Below are 18,819 nucleotides of genomic sequence, written 5' to 3'. Positions count from 1 at the left end.
GTCCCTTCCCATTACAGGGGGGTGGAACTGGATGGGTTTGAGATCCTTTCTAACCCAGTGCTTGCTACCGAGTAGCCTAAATGCCTGCTTGTAGGGGCTGGTGTGGTTAGGCAGGAGCACAACTATCTCCTGCCTTCCATGAGGGGCTTGAAAGGGGATCTGAAGGCAGCACAGCTGCAGTCTGGCTCGGCAGAGCAGCCCTCAGACACAGCGTGGTGGGGAAGAAGGAACAGGCCAGTGTCTGCTTCCCTGATCCTTCCTTTTGCTCCAGCACTGCGTATTTGTAAATCAGCCTGTGGAAAAATCCCCAGAGTCCTTGCCACAATCAGTATTCAGCGGGCTGAAACTAATCCAGCGCTCTCGGCAACTTGATATTTCTCAGCGAATCCCTGCCAATAAATTCTGCTAAATCCCAAAGCTGGGGAAGAGAGGAACCTCTCGAGGCAGATGTTTGGTCGGTCCCTGGCTTGAACTCAACATTATAAAGACCAGATTTACAGGGCACAATGAAGTGGTCTGACTGCAAGGCTAACAGAAAACCCAAAGGGGCATTTTTCATTCACAACCTTTTCTTAAGGCACTTTCTGCCTGCAGTCCTGAACGCTGAGGCTTTGTCTGTTCAGAGCGGTTCGAGGAATTCATTTGCAAGACGCCCCGAAGTCTCAGGAGGGCTGAAACCCCACCTGTATTTGGTTTCTCTTAGAAAAGCCCAGCTGTACTGGTGGGACCAGATTCAGACGTGGTGTGTTGCTTCTGCGTAGTTCTAGGAAAATGTTTAAGAATTATTGTCCTAATAACGTCTTTTTAATATCATTTTGCAGATACTTTTTATGGTCCCCATTGGACTCTCAATAGGAGTTATTTCATCCTTCCAGATACCAGCTTTCTGCAACAACAATAACTTGCTGGCAGTATTTCTTCTGCTGTTACTGTTTGGGTAAGTGTGGAGCTTCGTTATTTAAGTATCGTTGCACGGAGTGAGAAGCTGGACACTGCAGACTGCTGCAGTTTGGGATCCAGGGGAGGAATACGTGGGCTTTTTTCTTCCACGTACGCTTTACAAATGGTGACTGGTTTCTCCTTCCAGGAGCAGCGAGCTAAACCGCTGCTGCCATGCTTGTTTTATTCAAAGCAAACTCTACGTGAGGGTATGAAATATTCAAGGTCACAGTGACAGCCCAAGCTGTAAGCAGATGTTTATTGAACTACTACAAAGTTCAAAATAGAGAAGCATTTCAAAAACAGAGAAGGGAGGGAAAAAAGCCCAGCAGCCCAGTACAGGAAAACGTGGCTAAACTGTCTCCCTGGCTTTGACTCTTCCAGGCCCTGGCTGGCTGCGTTCAGTCCATGTCTAAAGTATGGATCATCAACTTTTCATCCACAGTCTAACAGATACAAAGCCATTTTTCCTCCCTTAAGCTCCTGTAATATGGAAATCCAGTCACGTGTTAAAGCAGAACTGCCGTGTTGTCTGAGGTCTTTAGTTGTTTGCTTCCAATCGCACTTTGCCTCACTGTATTCTCTTCACTGCTGGCAATTCACAGATATGCAACGTTTTCATGGATGTACCTGCTGGCTGGGTTTTTCAAAGAAACAGGAATGGCCTTCATCGTTTATGTCTGCGTCAACTTGTTCTTTGGCATCAACACCATCATTACGCACTCGGTTGTATTTCTGCTCTCCCAGGAAAAGGCCACGGATCAGGTAGGAATCCTACAAATACAAAACCCTTGGAGAAACCACGGGAGGCTTCTTGTTGAGTTTGGTGGGTTGGAACTTAGGGACTGGCTGGTTTCAGGGTGTTTGAGGATGGACCAAGCAGAGGATACAGTTTACAGCTTCTTCACAAGGGGAGGATGAGGAGCAGGCGCTGAGCTCTTCTCTCTGGTGGCCAATGACCAGACCCAGCAGGAAGATGCCAGGAGAGGGGTAGGTGGGACATGAGGAAAAGGTTCTTCCCCCAGAGGGTGGTGGAGCCCTGGAACAGCTCGCAGGGAAGCAGGCAGAGCACCAGAATATTCCAGAAGGGTTTGGCCAATGTCCTCAGCCCCACGGTGTGAATGTTGGGGTGTCCTGTGCAGGGACAGGAGCTGAACTCGATGATCCTTATGAATCCCTTCTAATTCAGGACACTCTATGATTCTGTGACACTCATCACAGGGTTCAAGGAGATTCCCTGCAGGCACAACAGGAGTCAAATACAAACCTTGTTGTCTGTAAATCCGCATCCCAAGCAAAGAAGGAAATTACAGTAGCAGGGGGAGAATACATAAAGAGGGTTAGAAAGCTGCCCATGCAGGAAGGTGGATGCAGACGTCTGAGAAAAAGTTGATGGGGACTTTGAACCATCGCTAAGTCCTTGCAGCACCAACTGCAGAGAATGACAACTGGGTGTCATTGCCCCAAGCCTGACATGTGCTGCATCGAGCCCGCACCGGCTCTTTGTCATCTCGATCTGTAACACAATCATCTTCTCCCTGCAAGGATGAAAAATGACTCAGAGACAGTGACGGTTCCCTAAAAAAGTAAAGCCTTTGCTTAAGCTGAGATGTCCCTGGGAATCACTGGGATAAATTGTACACCTTACATTTAGTTTTCTTTTTGTATAAAGGGCAGTTGCTTTGTAAAACAGTAGCTGGGTTTGATTTTTCTCTCTAGCCGGACAGTGCTTGTTTGGCAACGCCTGGATTTTAAGGATGTGCAGTTGCGATCATCTTTATCCCTCTGTGCCCCAGTGGCAGGGAGTCATTCTCTTCCCCTGCTAATTTACTGTGTGCACTAATCCTTTCTTCTGCTAGAAACGTACCAGATCTCTATGTAGAGAGTTCAGAAGCTTGAGACTGCCCTTCCATGTCTGCTAAAGCCAAGTCTTGTGGTTTATGGAGATGTTTGTCCAAGGAAAAGAGATCAGGCAGTTCCTCAGAGGAGCAGGACTGGGGAGCAGGCTGTTGCCAGTAGTTTCAGGAGGCAGCATGCAGTGCAGTGGCAGGATTCGGCTCCGGCTCACGGGTGGCTTTCAGGTTGCTGCACGCACCACGTGAGGCAGCTGGAGCAGCAGTGAGAGCTGGCTCCCCGAACTGCCTGCTGTTTACTATGGGTGATCACAACCTCAGAGCTGCCTCTTGACTTTTCTGACCTTGTGCCTGTGAAACGAGCCGTCTCCAGAGATCTCTGCTCTCAATTTATCTCTGCTCTGAGACACAAGCAAATCCCAATGTAATTGTTACACTTCAGTCCCACGGCAAAGCCCATGAATTTATTCCATGAATAAAAACGTTGACTGACTGCACTGCTTTTTTGGGTTTATTTTTCAGGGCTTGCGTGATCTCGCTGAAAACTTAAGGCACGCGTTCCTTCTGTTCCCACAATTTTGCTTTGGCTATGGCTTGATTGAACTGTCGCAGGATCAGGCGCTGCTGGGCTTCTTAAAAGCCTACGGAGTGGACTACCCGGACAAAACCTTTGAGCTGGACAAGACCACATCCAAGCTGTTTGCCATGTTTCTCCAGGGCACCATTTGTTTTGCCATTCGTCTTACAGTTCACGACAGGATGATTCAGAGAGTCTGGAACAACGTACTAGAGTAAGTAACATCTGGAGTCTCGCAATGAAAACAGACTGAGCCAGCGCTCAGTGGTTTAATTCTGGGCTCTTGCACCATCCTTGTCAATTAAGAAACCCATAAATTTCCAAGACGCTTTGCAAACGTGCAGTTAGGTTTTCTCTGGCAGCAGTCGCGATACCTGTCAGTAATTAGAGCGTTAATAATAGAGGTTTAGGATACCGGAGTCTCTTAATTGTCCTTGCAGGCTGAGACTCTGACCCTCGTTTAAGGGCTTTGGGTGTGGTGAGCTGATGTTCGGCTGGTTGGTAAGAGCAGCCGGTCCCTAAACAGCTGTTTGGATCTCCCAGAGCCTCCTCTGGCACACAGGGAGGAGCAGGAACAGCCCTGTCACCTGCATTACGAGTCTGTTCACAAGGCAGCTCAGAATATTTGCTGAAAAAGAGCAAAAATTAGGCAGAAGGAGAACATTGGGGTTTTCAATTCCCTAAATGGCACAAATGTCAGGAGAGAACAGAAACTGTCTGTGTGTGTTCACACTCCCTGGGATCATGCAGGAAGGCTCCACCCAGCTCTGGAACCCTCGGCACAGGGCAGACGTGGACCTGTTGGAGCAGGTCCAGAGGAGCCCACAAAAATGATCGGAGACCTGGAGCTCCTCCCCATGAAGAAAGGCTGAGCGAGTTGGGGTTGCTCAGCTTGGAGAAAGCTCCAAGGAGACATTATTGCTGACAAAAGAGATGGGGAAAACTTTTTAGCAGGACCTGTAGCAATAGGACAAGGGGTGCTGGTTTTAAACTGAAAGGGGAGAAGTTTAGACTGGATGTTAGGAAGAAGGTGGAGAAACACTGGCCCAGGTTGCCCAAAGAGGTGGCGGATGCCCCATCCATGGAAGCATTCAAGGCTGGTTTGGACAGGGCTCTGAGTGACCTGATTGAGTTGAAGATGTCCCTGCTCACTGCAGGGGGTTGGAACTGGATGATCTTCGTGGTCCCTTCAAACCCAAACCATTCTCTGATTCTGTGAAGGCTCCTCAGTACCCCAAGCACACAGGCTCGCTGCTGTCTGCCTGCCGGAGGCTAAGGTCTCTCTGCCCTCCCCGTAGGTTCCTGTTTGACAGAGTGCAAGGCAAAGCATCTCTCCTGTCACCTGTGGCTGAGGAGGACGAGGATGTTCAGGCAGAGAGGAACCGTGTGGAGACCGGCAAAGCTGACTTCGACGTGGTGCAGCTCCAGAATCTCACAAAGATCTACCACCTTCCTCACAAACGCATCACGGCTGTGAAAAACATCAGCCTCGGGATTCCTGCCGGAGAGGTAAGTGAGAGGAAAAGGCTGTGGATACCTTCCGCCCTGGGCAGCGAAACCGGAGCAAATCCACAGCCCTGTTGTCATCTTCTCTCCCAGTCCTTGCCGCTGTCCCAGCACAACTGTTATGGCTTGTTCTGCTCTGACTTCCTCCTTCCTTTGTCTCATTTATTGATTCTTGGGGTTATGGTAGTGACTAAAGGTGGATTTGGGCCACCAAGTGAGAGTCTGAAGGCCCCAGAAAGAGCAGAGGTGGGTGGGACAGTGATGGATCCATATCAGAGCACAATGTCTCCGTGATGTGTTTGTGCAGCACAGTCTTGGGGTGTCGCTGTGGATTGCTGCGTGGCGAATGAAGGCAGCAGGATTTGTCCAGTTGCAATTATTCACCTAAACTGCATGAGAGACAGTGAGTCAGGCTTATCTGCTAGTGTTTTCCCATCAGGAAGAGACAAATCACTTCTGCTGAACACACATTTTCATTTATTAGGATTTAAAACTAACTTAAGGAAAATATTTTGGTCCTGGCAGTGCAGTTACCTGCAAAAACAGTGACTCATGAGAAGAGAAGGGACAGGAATACACAGAGCAGCACTGAGACCAGGAAGAAGGTTTACGGGTGGAGCTTCTAGAGATGGGATCCTACCTCAGGCTGAGCACCCAGCTTGGGGGAGAGGTTGGAATTAACCCTTGCTACCTGTTTTTTTAACTGCCTGGCTCCCACTGAGTTCCTGGGCATGTGAAAGGAGGCAGGGTGCCGGGCTGGAGGGAGGCAGCCTTATGTGGAGACTGCGGTGCTGATCCTTCTGGCAGAGGATTTCAAGGTTTCTAACTTGTGGAAAGAGTCAGCTTGATGCTGGTGAGATTTAGGGTGCCAATCCGAGGCCGCAGCCCTACACCTCGGGTTGCACAGATACTGTCTCCGCATCACCTTGAGGCAGGGATAAGCCCTGAATCACTGCTGGGCGTCTGCAACGGGTCCAGCACGTTCAGGGGGTTCACATCAGCTGGTCTGCACTAACAGTGTCAAAATAATAGTAATTATCAGCATAATGGTGATTGCTCATGCGACACACAACTGTGTATCTCCAACCATCACAATAAAACACTGATTTTAGCACGAGATACTGAACTGGGCTGCCGGAGCCACTTCTTCATCTTATTAAAGTAGCACATTACTGAGATTATTGGACAAAAATCTTGCGTCGCATTACGGTTTCACCAATGACAGCGCAAACCTCGCTCACCTCGTGCCCATGAATAGCTCCGTTCCTGTCAGCGGGAGGCTTTGCACACATCAGATAATCAGGATTTGCCCCGTCGGATGAGCTCGCTGCAAAAAAAGCACCTTGCTGTAAAAGGAATGACTCTATTAGAGACACATCCTTGATTCTTCAGCATATTAAACAAATGGTCCTAATATAAGTGGCAGTATAGTGCGCCATAAACAACCTCCATTATAACGTTCGTATACTCTGAGTACCTCTGCCTCTCTTGCAATTCATCTTGCTCGAGAGTCCAGGGGAGAGACGAGAGGCACTGAGCACTCGCCGCGGAGCAGTATTTCTGCATTATAAATCCAGCACGTCTCCAGGAAAGCTGGGGAGGGGCTCTTGGTCAGGGAGGGCAGGGATAGGACGAGGGGGAATGGTTTGAAGCTGAAAGAGGGGAGATTGAGATGAGATCTTCAGAAGGAATGTTTTCCTGTGAGGGTGGGGAGGCCCTGGCCCAGGCTGCCCAGAAAATTTATGGCTGCCCCATCCCTGGAGGGGTTCCAGGCCAGGTTGGATGAAGCTTGGAGCCCCTAATCCAGTGGGAGGTGTCCCTGCCCATGGCAGGGGTGGAACTGGGTGGGCTTTGTTCCTTCCAACCCAAACTTTTCTATGATTTCTGCTTTTCTTTCCCACAACCCAGTGCTTTGGCCTGCTTGGTGTGAACGGAGCTGGAAAGACGACCATCTTTAAGATGCTGACAGGCGATATCGGAGCGTCCAGCGGAAGGCTGCGGGTCCAGGATCATTCTGGGTATGCAGGATGTCGTTTCTGGGGAAGGCGTGTGAGCAAATGGGCCCGAGAGCAGTTTTTAAGGCCAGATGGCAAAGGAAAAGACATGTACAAGTCTGAAACAAAACAAAACGGAGCAAAGCTAAACAAGGCAGGGGATTTCATCCTTTGAAGATGGCATGGCTGCTTCCCTAGGGTTTGTGTTTTGCTGCTGTTCTCAGTGGTGGATCTTTCACTTCATTGCAGATGGGATCAGACTCAGATCCTCAGCTGAGTGTGATCCCACCTTTGAGGAAGTGTCTGCAGAGCAGTAGGACTCTTCTCAGAGTGCTCTTTAACAGGAGAAGGCCTGGTGGCAGCTGAGCCATCTGAAATGCTGGCAGAGCTCAGAACTAGACATTGCAGTGAACCGATATCACAGATGATGTAGTGGGAGGAGTCCCTCCCCGTGGCCGGGGGTTGGAATCAGAGGATCTTTAAGGTCCCTTCCAACTCAAGCCATTCTGTGACTCTATGATAACGATTCTTCCTTTACAGGACTGAGAGCCTAAAAGCTGAAGGCCTGCTAACTAATAGCATTGTCTTTCAAGAGTTGGCAAAGGGGTAGGAAGCAGCAGAGAGGGTTTTTTTCTCTCTCTTGTCTGATTCCAGAGCGCACCGGCAATTCGGTGTTCGGAATGAGTCACTAACTTCCTTACACAGGTCCTTGAATGACATCAGTGAGGCACATTGGTCGCTCTTTGGCTACTGTCCTCAAGAAGATGCCTTGGATGACTTGCTGACGGTGGAAGAGCACATGTATTACTATGCCAGGCTCCATGGCATCCCAGAGAGAGACATCAAGGGAGTGAGTATCACTGGGGCTTGACTTAGAGCATTTTCCTCCAAGTTCTTGAGAACCTTTACATTGGCTTAATTTGTCTTGCAGTAAACAGACACGTGCATGGTAATTTCTGCCTGGACATTGTTACGAAAGCTGTACTCTTGCTCCAACAGGTTGTTCTGCAGCTTCTCCACCGGCTGAATCTGGTGGCCTACAAGGACAGAGTCACCTCCATGTGCAGTTACGGCACCAATAGAAAGTTGTCAACAGCTCTGGCCCTCATTGGGAATCCCTCAATTCTGCTGCTGGTGAGAAATGGGGCTTTGCTGGGGAGAAGAGGAGCAGGTCTCCGGGCAGGCGGCTGGGACAGTCTGTGCCTTTCAGGCACAGCTTGCAGGACACCCCGAAATGCCCACACTGAGCCTGACAGCACGTACATCAGAGGGATGTTTCCATTCCAGCAAGCACCCAAATGTTCTTTGAGGTTGTAAGAGAGTGGGGAATCTGCTGGTTTAGCTCTTCCAGAGAGTAAAATAAATCTCCTATTTGCTAGGTTAATGCTCCTTGTTCCTAGTGCTTTCTTGGGGTTTTGTATCGACTGCCCTGCATGGTGCTGTAAGGAAAGTGGCATTCAAGGCTCCAAATCTGTAGGAGAGCAAAGGAGCAGCTTCCCTCAGGAACTGGTGGAGTCACCATCCCTGCAGGTGTTCAAAAAGTGTGCAGACGTGGTACTTTGGTTTAGTAGGCACGATGGGGTTGGGCTGATGGTTGGACTGGACGAGCTTAGAGGTCTTTTCTGAACTCAGTGGTTCTATGATTCTAGAACATAAATCTGTTTTTCTAGGTTTTGCTTCCCCTTTTGTCTGTCATGTTGAACTTTCTAGTTCTTCCACGAAATTCATCATAGTTAAAAAAACCTTTTAGGGCAGTTTTTCCCCTTGAATATGTGCAGTGCTCTGCAAGCAGGTTTCCTGATATTAAATTTGGGACCTAGGGGACATAAATCTCCCTTGCCCCAACTCGTGTCAAGCCCAGTGCCACTGCCTTTACCTCTGACCACATACACCAGCCCTCCCTCTGCTGATGTGATGTAAAAACATCTCAGTGAAGATGGAAGGCAGGGGAATTTCCTCTGTACTGACTGCTGCCTGAACCCAAGCTGTTTGATTTCTGCCTTACATAAGGCCTTATCCTTGAGAATAATAATTTGTTAATTGTAAATTGGCTGACAATTCTATCAGCAGTGCATAAGACAGGAGATAGAATAACAGATAAAGATATTCCATCTCTTCATCAGCTTATAGGAAGGAGGCAAAACGCTAGTGCACGTGGGAACTGCAGGTATAGAATGAGCATTAAGGTTGATCTGATGGTGCTGTCACAGCCAGCGGGTTCCTCTAGAGCCCCAACAGAGGTTGGGAGTTCCCACCAGGCACCATGGAGCTGTGCAGCTCCAAAGGGCAGCAGGATGGAGGTGGCAGACGAGCTGACTTGCTTCTGCTCCGAGGATGTCTCGGTCAAATCCATGATCTAACTCCTTCTCCTGGATCTGTATCCGTGCCAGGTCTCCTGTGGGTCCTTATGGCAAACCTAACACTAATGGTGAACCTAAAATGGTTTAGAAGATTAGACCTTGAGTTCAAACTGATGCTGAGTCCGGTCTTTCCCAACAGGATGAACCAAGCTCTGGAATGGATCCAAATGCTAAACGCCACCTTTGGAAAATCATCAGTGAGGAAGTGCAGAACAAGTGCTCGGTGATCCTCACGTCCCACAGGTGGGGCTGCTTTGGCTCTGACTCTGTTTCATGGTCTATAGGAGCCGTGGAAGGGCCCAGCCTTCACGCTCCTTGTTGGTTGACACACAATTCCAGGGCATCAAGCTAGGACAGCACTGGGGGGTTGTTGTGGCTGGACGTGGGTGCCCACAGAGACCCACAACAGTTCAGTCCTCCAGGGAAGATCAGTGATGTTCTCCAGTCATTAAAATCACTATTTTTTTTTTATACTTTCTTCGTGACTTAGAGTTTCTCTCTTGTTATTTTAGCATGGAGGAATGTGAAGCCCTCTGCACCAGGCTGGCTATTATGGTGAACGGGAGTTTTCAGTGCATTGGCTCTTTGCAGCATATCAAGAGCAGGTCAGTAAAGCTCCTGAACAGCATACGGAGTTGCTAACCCACAGCTTCGAGAGCTCAGAAAATGCAACCTTTGTTAACAGGGCACCAAACTAACGTCATTGTTTGGGTTGTGTTTCTTACTACTCCATTGAAATTCTGCGTTAACAAATGCACTTTCTACTCTCTCACAGCCTTCCTTCCCCGAGATGTGTTCCCTAAAGTAATCTGTTGCCTGCCGAATATGTGAAATGCATGTTAGGGTCGAGTTTCGATTTTATTAGTTATCACAATAGCTCAGCTTCGTATTAAGATTCACTCCAGGTTAACAACTCTGGCCCCGTCCAAGCTGCACTCTGCCTGGATTAGATTTCCCTGAAGAGGCTGTGCAGCACTCACAAAGGGGCTTCTTTATCTGTTTTTCTTTCCTGCTGTGCTAATTGTGATTTTCTTTTTCCCCCAGGTTTGGAAGAGGATTCACCGTGAAGATGCACTTAAATAGCAACACAGTTTGCACTGAGACGCTGACAGACTTCATGAAGTCACATTTCCCAGATACGTGCCTGAAGGTAAGCAGGAAAAATGCTTTTGGGAGAGGCCCTCTCAGTCCTTTTGAATGAACCAAGAGGATCTTGCGAGGTAAACATCTTGTAGCACACTGTGCATGTAGATCCATGTTCTCATTGTAAGGGATTCATACACATGCACTTGGTGGCATCAGCAATGATGTCCAAGGGCTGGAGCACCCAAGTTCCTTCAGCCAAATAGAATAATAGAATCATTTAGGTTGGAAAAGACCTTTAAGATGATTAAGTCCAACCGCTCCTGTCCGCTACTAAATCTTATCCCTAAGCACTTCATCTACCTGCCTTTTAAACACCTCCGAAGGAGAGAACACGCCCTCTGGCCCTTCCTTCCTTGGTCCAGCTCCAATTTGCTTTCATTCTCAGCCAGCCAGCAGATCTGCTGGCTCTTTATAGGCACCAACCTCTTAACCGTACCCCATCATTCCTGTTCCCGCAGGATCGGCATTTCAACATGGTGGAGTATCACGTTCCAGTCTCTGCGGGAGGGGTGGCAAATATATTTGATCTCCTGGAAGGCAGCAAAGCCGCCTTCGATATCCGCCACTTCTCAGTGAGTCAGACAACGTTAGAGGAGGTAAGGAATTAAGGATGTGTGCCCGTCCATTTAAACCTCTTAACAGGGGAGCAGACTGATGGTTACACCTAATGGACTGCTGCACACAATAGACTATGTTTTGAAAGGGATTTCCATCTACATTCCCCCTGGGGATACTATATCAGCACTGCTGCCTCAGCTACCTGTGCTGGCGCTAGGGAAATACATGCAGAAAGCTGCTGGTAGCATAAAGGATCTGTTCTGCCCTCGCTCACTGCTGATTTCAGCAGCCTTGTGGGTGTGGATGGAGGGCAGGAATCGCCTCCGAGCCCAGTGCCAGGATTCCCACCAGTCCTAGAAATTCGCTTGATTTCACTTTTTCTGTATTTGAGTTGTGAGTTCATTTAGCATTACTCCGAACTTAGCTTCACGGTTAAGTTCCTTCCATTTTCCCTTAGAAGAACAGTCCCACTGGCATAAAAATCTTGTAGGAAAAACATGAGCTGAAGAGCTGCTGCAAGAAGAAAAAAAAAATCATAAAATCGTTTGTGTTGGAAGGGACCTTGAAGATCTTCTGGTTCTACCCCCCTGCCATGCGCAGGGACACCTCCCACTGGCCAGGCTGCTCAATCATCCTGGTGGGCATCAACATCAGATACGTTAGGTCTGTCCCAGAGAGAGGAGCAAACCTGCAGCCCTATAATCCTATAGATTATTAAGCAGGGATTAGGGGAGGAGGAAAGGAGGCCCTCAATACTATTCTATTAAGGGGCAGCAGTTGTGAGGGCGAAGCCGCAAGAAGCCCCAGGTCCTGTTGAGTGGGAGGACAGCTTGGATGTGTGCGTATGCAAATATGACTGCGGGTAGCGTTCTAGTAAGAATATTTTATGTATTCATTAGATACTGTTCAAAGGAAGCCTGTTAGGTGTGATTATATACACCTATCTATATAATACGCAGTTGTGCGTGCACAGATGTCGACTATATAGAGACAGATGGGTTTATAAAGCAATAATAAAACTGTATTGCGCTGTGATCAAAATGAGGGTATTGCCTCGCTAGCACTTCGTAAACATGGGCTGCAGGAGGATTAGGATTTGTACAGGAGTGTCTGCCTTTGCATCCCAAGTGTTGATTCAGCAGTCCTGGAGTGTGCATCCATTTATTTACACTGGCCCGTGGAATCCCAGCGCTTGCTGTTCTCAGACCCAGCGTGAATCCATTCCTGATGGATGGATTGAATATCTAGTCCTTCTTTATTCATTCACAGTATAAACCCTTTCTGCCATCACATCATGAATGTTTTCCTTTAAACTTCCAGGTTTTCATCAACTTTGCTAAAGAGCAAGTGGATCCGGATGGCGTGGACGCGGGTCCTGATGTGACACTGGACAGCTCTGACACCAACAGCCAAGATAGCACCATCAGCTCCATCTACTGAAGGGACTCAACCACAAGGGATCATAGAAGCTGCGGAAAAGACCTGATGTGACCCCTCCACCCCCCGTTTTCTGTGATTCTGGGATGGCAGGGATAAAAAGTCACATTTTCTTCAAGTACTCTTTGTTTTGATATGCACTTATTTTGTTACTAGGAGCACAGTAGGCATTTAAGAGTGGCGTTTGGTTCCAAATCAGATTGGTCTTTGCACAGGTTCTTCTTTGCCCCCTTCCCCTCTCCAGTTCTTGGTTTATCATCCCTTTAACACCTGTGAGGACACCACCTGCTGCTTGTGGCCGTTTCTTAGAGCAGAACTGGCTGTGATGGAGCAGAGGAGCTGCCAGCAGCGTAGGGTGTTTGATAGAAAGCAGCTCCACGGCTGCCCCTTCTGAAAGCCCTCGCTCCGCTCCCTGCTCAGCAACAGACTTCCTGGGTGACCACGGGAGAGTCGCTCGGCTTTGACGGGTTCCCCACTGGTGGGATGGGGCTGGTGGCCTTGCCCAGCCTCGTTGGGGTGTTGCGAGGATGTAGGTGTCGCGTATCGAGAGCCGCGGGGGCTGTCGTTGGTAATGAGATAAAGCTTATCTGTATGTCTGGGTTGCGTCAGTACTAATACAGTTCTTGTTGAAACTGGTGTTTCCAGTGGTTTCGGTTTGTTCCTGTGGTTTATTCCAGCTCCGTGTAATTCCTCCAGTAGGTCGTTCGGTCCCAGGCAGGCCCTCCTCTTGGTTCCCAAGGGAATTTTATCCCCCCCAGCCAGCTCCCTTCTCCATCAAGCCTCCATTAGAGCAGCAGAGTGGTACAAGGCAGGCACATCGGCTGAACCCTCTGAGATGAAGTTTGCTTCATAAGGTTGTTTCCCTGAGCTGAGCAAAAGCAACGAGCTGCTCCCTTTCTCAGAAATCCTGACATCTCCCTCTCCCGAGAGGCTCTCTCTCTCTGCTTCCACTTTGGTGAGACCCGAAGGAACCCAAAGTTCCCAGGGGCTGCCATCAACTCAGGTTTGAGGACACCAAACACCACAAAGTTTGGTGTCCTCAAACCTGAGTGATGGCAGCCCCTGGGAACATCAGCCCAGTTAGAGCCAAAGGAAGCTTCAGATGAAAGCTTCAAGGACAGATATTTCTCCCCCTGATCATCAGAGATGTTCTACTAGTTCAGTTCCCACCAGATGTTGAGGCTTGCTGAGATAATCACGGGAGAAACGGGAGCTTTAAGTATCAGGGGTGCCTAGGATTTTTCCATGGATGCTGGAGTTCAGAGTTTAGCTACTGGTCACGTTTTCTCCTTGATGTTGGTGTGAATTTCTTAGTGACGGCAGGAGGAGTTTTGTTATGGGCTGAAGGTATTGTGAAGCCCTGAATTTATGCCTCAACCCGCTGACTGTAATTAAAACTGGAATTGGGCTTCTTTCCAGAATGCATTTGACACCTGCAGTTTATAAGTAACTGCAAAAGCTGCCCAGACATTCATTGTAGCTTCTATTATTATGTCTCCAGCTCTGCAAAAAAAAAAAAGCTCTTTTTTTTTTCTCATTTTCATTGTGTATCTTACACAGATCGCAGTATAAAATTAAGCTTTTCTCTAACGGAGGGCTTGCGCTCCCTGCAAAGGACTCGGAGCTTGAATGCCAATGATTTAAATGCAGCCTTGTAACACCAATCAGAGTATTATTTTATTATGTCGATGGCTTCGCAACTGCCAGTGGAAGATGGATCTTCAGACCCTGTCCAGATGTACTTTACATTTAATTGAGGGAGACCGGTACAAAGCTATTCTTTTGTCCCTTTAGAGCCTACTAATAAAAAAAGGGGGGAGTGATTCATTGGAATACTTCAGCAAGTTCCAGTTTAATTGAGTAAAACCAAGTTTTTTTTAAAAAATAAAAAAATAAATGGCAAAAAGCATCCTTTGAATTTTCACCCAATTCTGGCATTAATAGAAACATCTGCTTCACCCAAAATGTGTCATGGCCAAGAAATACGCTCCCCGTTTTCCACTCGCAGGTGAAAATAAACCATCTGCTGTTGCAATCAGGTCTGTAGGTGTCAGTAAAACCAGCCAAAGTTTCCACACTTGAGGGAATTTCATTGGAACCTGTGGAGAAGCAGTTATGACTGTTCCGGTGGGGGAAGCATCTGGCTCGGAGGTTGTACAGAGCATCACCAGGGGCTGAATTACCTCGTGTGCCACATTACAGATACCCCGGCAGAGCCTTAGATTCAACCTGTCCCTTTTGGAGGCAGGACACGTCCCGAGCTTGATGCTGGGATGGGAAGGGACAACTCTCCATGAAGAGTCATTCGAGTTGGACATAGGGCTAGGGTCAGGGTTAGGTTTAGGGTTAGAGTTGTCCATGGAGAGTTGTCCTAAACCCATTGCAGGACAACAAACGTTATATCTAATGCCCTTCTGCCTCTGAACACCAGCTCCAGGTCTCTCATCGTCCCTCTGCCTCCCTGAGGGCGGCTGATTCCAGCTGCAGGGGTGACCAGGCGCACAGAGCCCTGCCTAATAACTGATAACTCTGTCCTAGAGCCCATGAGGAGGCGGCTCTCATCAGGGAAGGATGGGGATGCTCACTTCTTGGAGCACTTGCAGTAATCCTCATCCTGCTCATGGGTGGAGGTGATAGGACGTGCCCTCCTGTCTCAGCTCTCTCTGAATCTGGTTCTTTGGTGTTAAATGGCTTTAAATTGGAGGGGGGAAGATTTAGACTTGACTTTAGGAGGAAATTCTTCATGCTGAGGGTGGAGGGGCCCTAGCCCAAGGTTTCCCAGAGCAGTGGTGGCTGCCCCATCCCTGGAGGTGTCCAAGGCCAGGTTGGATGGGGCTTGGAGCCCCTGATCCAGTGGGAGGTGTCCCTGACCCTGGGGTCCTGGGAAGGGACAGAGCAGCGCTCTCCGTACCCCCACACATTGCCTCTGCCAGAGCCAGAGATGAATGCTGCAGTCCGGGGGGAAAACAAGCTTTTCATCTCACTTCTTTAGTGCAATCTCACATCAGCCACCCCAACAACCCTCGTTCGAGCCAACTGGGAGCACCGGGGAGGAGCGAGCCCTGCCGGAGCAGTTGTGCACCCTCTGGGTGTTAACTGGAACTGCATGGGCCTCAACTGAGCTTGATTTAAAAATGCTCTAAAACCCAACAGACACGAGGTGTAGGCGGTGCAATCGCTAAACAAGGCTGGGGCCAGGCGGTCAAGGAGGGATTTCGTAATTGGTTCTGTGGATTGTGAGACTGATTGAAATCAGCTTCGTAATTGGAACTGTGGACTTGGAGGTGATGATTCCCATCTCCATCCTGGCTCGCCTTCATTTACCGCTCTGCGCTGCTGCTGAAAGCGCGACGCTTCTCCAGCCAGACCCTTGCTTAACTCCGATCTCGATGTAAATCCCCGCCGAGTGCTGAACTTGCAGGGTCGGAAAACTTGCAGGGGCCAAAGCAAGCTATCTGCAAGGGCCAAAGGTAAGGAACGGTTCTCTCAGCCATAAACACCACTACAGATAGAAATTCATGGCCTATCTGGATGCTTTTGTGCTTTCAGAAGAACTGCAGGAGTGGGTGACTGGGTCAGATCAGAAAACATGTTTTTAGGTCAAATGGACGCATTCAGGTAAAGAAGCCTCGGTGTCCAGTGAAGCACAGGAGCGGGTGATGCCCACAGACCTTCTTACAGTGTGGATTCACTCCTGAGATCCAGGATTTGCAGGATCCAACCTCATAACAGACGTTACGATGTCCCTGCTTCTGCAGGGAGTTTGGACCAGATGACCTGCAAAGGCCCAAAGCGCTCTATGATGTAGATTTTATGATAACAGGATAACAGGCTCAGGATGGGGCCCATCCTGTTGCAGGGGTTTCAGCTTCCTCACGTCGCTGCAGCTTCCCTGAAGCTGCTGTGAGGGTTTTTTGGCTTTTTACAAGCCAAGAAAAATGTATGTTCCTGCACTTAATAGGGGAAGGGTTTTTTTTGTGAGCTGGTGGAAGAAGAAAAATGGTTGTTGGATGGCAACAGCACAGAGCGTGATTTTACTCTCGCTTTTTCTTCTTTTTTTTGCAGACAACAGCTGTGATCTTGCATAGCTATAACAGAATATCAACAGTGCATTAAAAGAGAGCACAACGGAGAAAAGGAGCAGTGACAAAAAAAATGAATTCACCAGAATTATTATTCCACAGCAGTATTTAAATAAAAAAACACCCTCACTAATTAATTTAGTTGTTCAGGGAGAGAGTGAAAATAAGGAAGATGGCACTGAAGTAGTAAGAACAACATTAGTATGGGACACAGCCAGCGCTAAGTTACTGTTGGCTCTGCTCCCCACGCTACTCGCATGCACAGCGCCAGTAATGAGGGAGGAGGATCAGCCCCTGCTCGGAGCAACACAGGGAGCACAGACCAGGTAGCACAGGGGGAGCTGCACAAAGCCCCCCTGATAGTTTGGGATCGGGGCCTGATCCGTGTCGCAGCACAATCCTGCAGCTCCTGGAAACCAGGACGGGAGAATCAGAGTGGCCGCGTGCAGCCCAAGGTGAAGAAAAGGTTCAGCTCGTGCCTGCAACCCATGGAGTGAAGCTCAAAACCAGGCGCTTGGTTGCCAGGGGGGCAACTGCCCCACTTCATTGCTAATTGCTGCCTGCTTTGGAAATAGGGCATCACCAGGGAGAGCAATTCCGAGGGCCCCATGCCGGGAGAGGAGAGAAATACACGGCTCTAAGGCTCAAAGCATCAATGTCGTCGCCAACCCCAACCTCCGGTATAGTGGAAGCTCTGGAATTTTAAGCAGTGGGTCTCGCTGCAGCCAGGTATGTTGAGTGGGAATGAAGCATCTTTCAGAGCTCAGGTCTTCACTGCTTCCAAAGAAAGAAACAAAAGAACACATCTGCAGGGCACAACAGAATTTATGGTAACACCGGCAAGAGAAAATCCAGGCCAAGACAGGGCAGTAACTGAGGTTTGTGCCTCCATTAGTAGGTCAAGGTGAACTCTCAGCCCCTTTGTGTCATAGTTACCATCTAAAGGGGTTTCTGACAGCCCTCGGCTTTAATGTACAGCCAGAGCCTACAAATGGAAGCGCATCCAGAGGGCGATGGGGAGGAGCGAGCAGGATGATATGGCCTCTTCATAACCAGACCCAACTGGGCTATTCCTGTGCAAGGCAGCAGTGAATTTGAGTTAAAATGATGCCAACCAGACTGAAACGTAATTAACAGAGGTCCCTTAGGGCTGCACATTCAATTAGTCAAGCACCTTTAATTATACCCATGCCGTTTGAGAGACATATGATGGGAGGACCGTCAGCACAGAGTTGAAGTCTGCCTGGTGACCCATGTCTAGGATGGCTCCAGAGAAGCTCTGTGTGGGTTTGTGTCACCAAGTGGGGTGACAAACCCCACACAAACTTCCTCTGCTGGAGGAAGAGCTTCCAGCCTGGATGAGGAGCAGGGCGACCACTGGCCCAGGGCACCCGGTGCTCCTCGAGATGTCACCCCAGCCATGAGCACCTTGGCACCAGGGCTTTTTCCCCTTTGCTCCTGCAGCCTCAGCATACGACGACTGGCAGTGGATGCATCTGTGTTAGGGTGGAGATCGATAGGAGGAGCCTTGAGTCACCTTCTCAAGGATCCTTTCTCTGCTGGGTGGCTGCAGTGGGAGCCTGGAGGTCACAGGTAACCTAACCCCAAAGGGCTGACTCTCATTTCTTTCTCTGCAGCCGCCCTGAGGAGCACGGCAGAGGAGAAACACAGAAACCATTTTCAGCTTTATAACAGCAATTTTCTCTAATAAATGAGTGCTGGAAAGCAATTAAGATCCAGGTGCTTCTGAAAGGTAAGAGACATTTCTACCCTTTTTGGTGCATTGGGCCTTCTCTCTTGCAGTGACTGAACATCCTTTCCTCCCAGGAACTGTGAAAGCTAAAGCATTTCAGTTCACATAGATAAAAGAACTCATTAAAAAATGAACAATGCAAGCATAAAGACATGCTCAAAACACCAGAGTACTTCTAGGTGTTCCTCAGCCACCTCTGGGGGGCTTTACAATGTCTAGGAACTCAAAGTATTTTTCTACCTCTAATCTTGAGCATAACAACACCCTCGGAGCAGCCAGATGCAGCAGGTGCTGGCCAGAAGCGCGGCCCTTGGCTTGCAGCCTTAGGCAAATCCCATAGACAGGCTGCTCTGGACGGCAGCAGCCTGTGGGACCACATTTTCATCCCCCAAAATTCCTACTTAAAATCCCATCAAAGAGAGAAAGCAAAGCTGAAGGATGCTCCTCTTTGCCTAGGTTGCCCAGGGATGGTGTGGCTGCCCCATCCCTGAAGGTGTTCAAGGCCAGGTTGGGTGGGGCTTGGAGCACCTGATGCACTAGGAGGTGTCCCTGCCCATGGCAGAGGTTGGAACTGGGTGATCTATAAAGTCCCTTCTAGCTGAAACCATTCTATA

At 48.9% G+C, this 18,819-nt stretch overlaps 1 protein-coding gene across 1 annotated transcript in view; it reads left to right on the top strand.

Annotated features, from left to right (window-relative positions):
- Positions 1-13,047, top strand: part of ABCA12 (ATP binding cassette subfamily A member 12) — a 94,239-nt gene extending 81,192 nt beyond the window's left edge. Inside the window, exons 43-54 of the mRNA XM_069860499.1 lie at positions 822-937; positions 1,545-1,704; positions 3,315-3,583; positions 4,668-4,878; positions 6,784-6,893; positions 7,575-7,719; positions 7,869-8,003; positions 9,369-9,472; positions 9,742-9,834; positions 10,274-10,379; positions 10,834-10,971; positions 12,254-13,047. Of these exons, the coding sequence (XP_069716600.1) occupies positions 822-937; positions 1,545-1,704; positions 3,315-3,583; positions 4,668-4,878; positions 6,784-6,893; positions 7,575-7,719; positions 7,869-8,003; positions 9,369-9,472; positions 9,742-9,834; positions 10,274-10,379; positions 10,834-10,971; positions 12,254-12,373 (1,707 nt within the window). The 3' untranslated portion in view covers positions 12,374-13,047. The remainder of the gene's footprint in view (positions 1-821; positions 938-1,544; positions 1,705-3,314; positions 3,584-4,667; positions 4,879-6,783; positions 6,894-7,574; positions 7,720-7,868; positions 8,004-9,368; positions 9,473-9,741; positions 9,835-10,273; positions 10,380-10,833; positions 10,972-12,253) is intronic.
- The last annotated feature ends 5,772 nt before the right edge of the window (positions 13,048-18,819 follow it).

This window comes from Phaenicophaeus curvirostris, chromosome 7 (genome assembly GCF_032191515.1).
Source record: "Phaenicophaeus curvirostris isolate KB17595 chromosome 7, BPBGC_Pcur_1.0, whole genome shotgun sequence".
Taxonomy (NCBI): Eukaryota; Metazoa; Chordata; class Aves; order Cuculiformes; family Cuculidae; genus Phaenicophaeus; species Phaenicophaeus curvirostris.
Note: the sequence above shows the minus strand (reverse complement) of the source record. Positions and strands in the feature narration are given on the sequence as shown.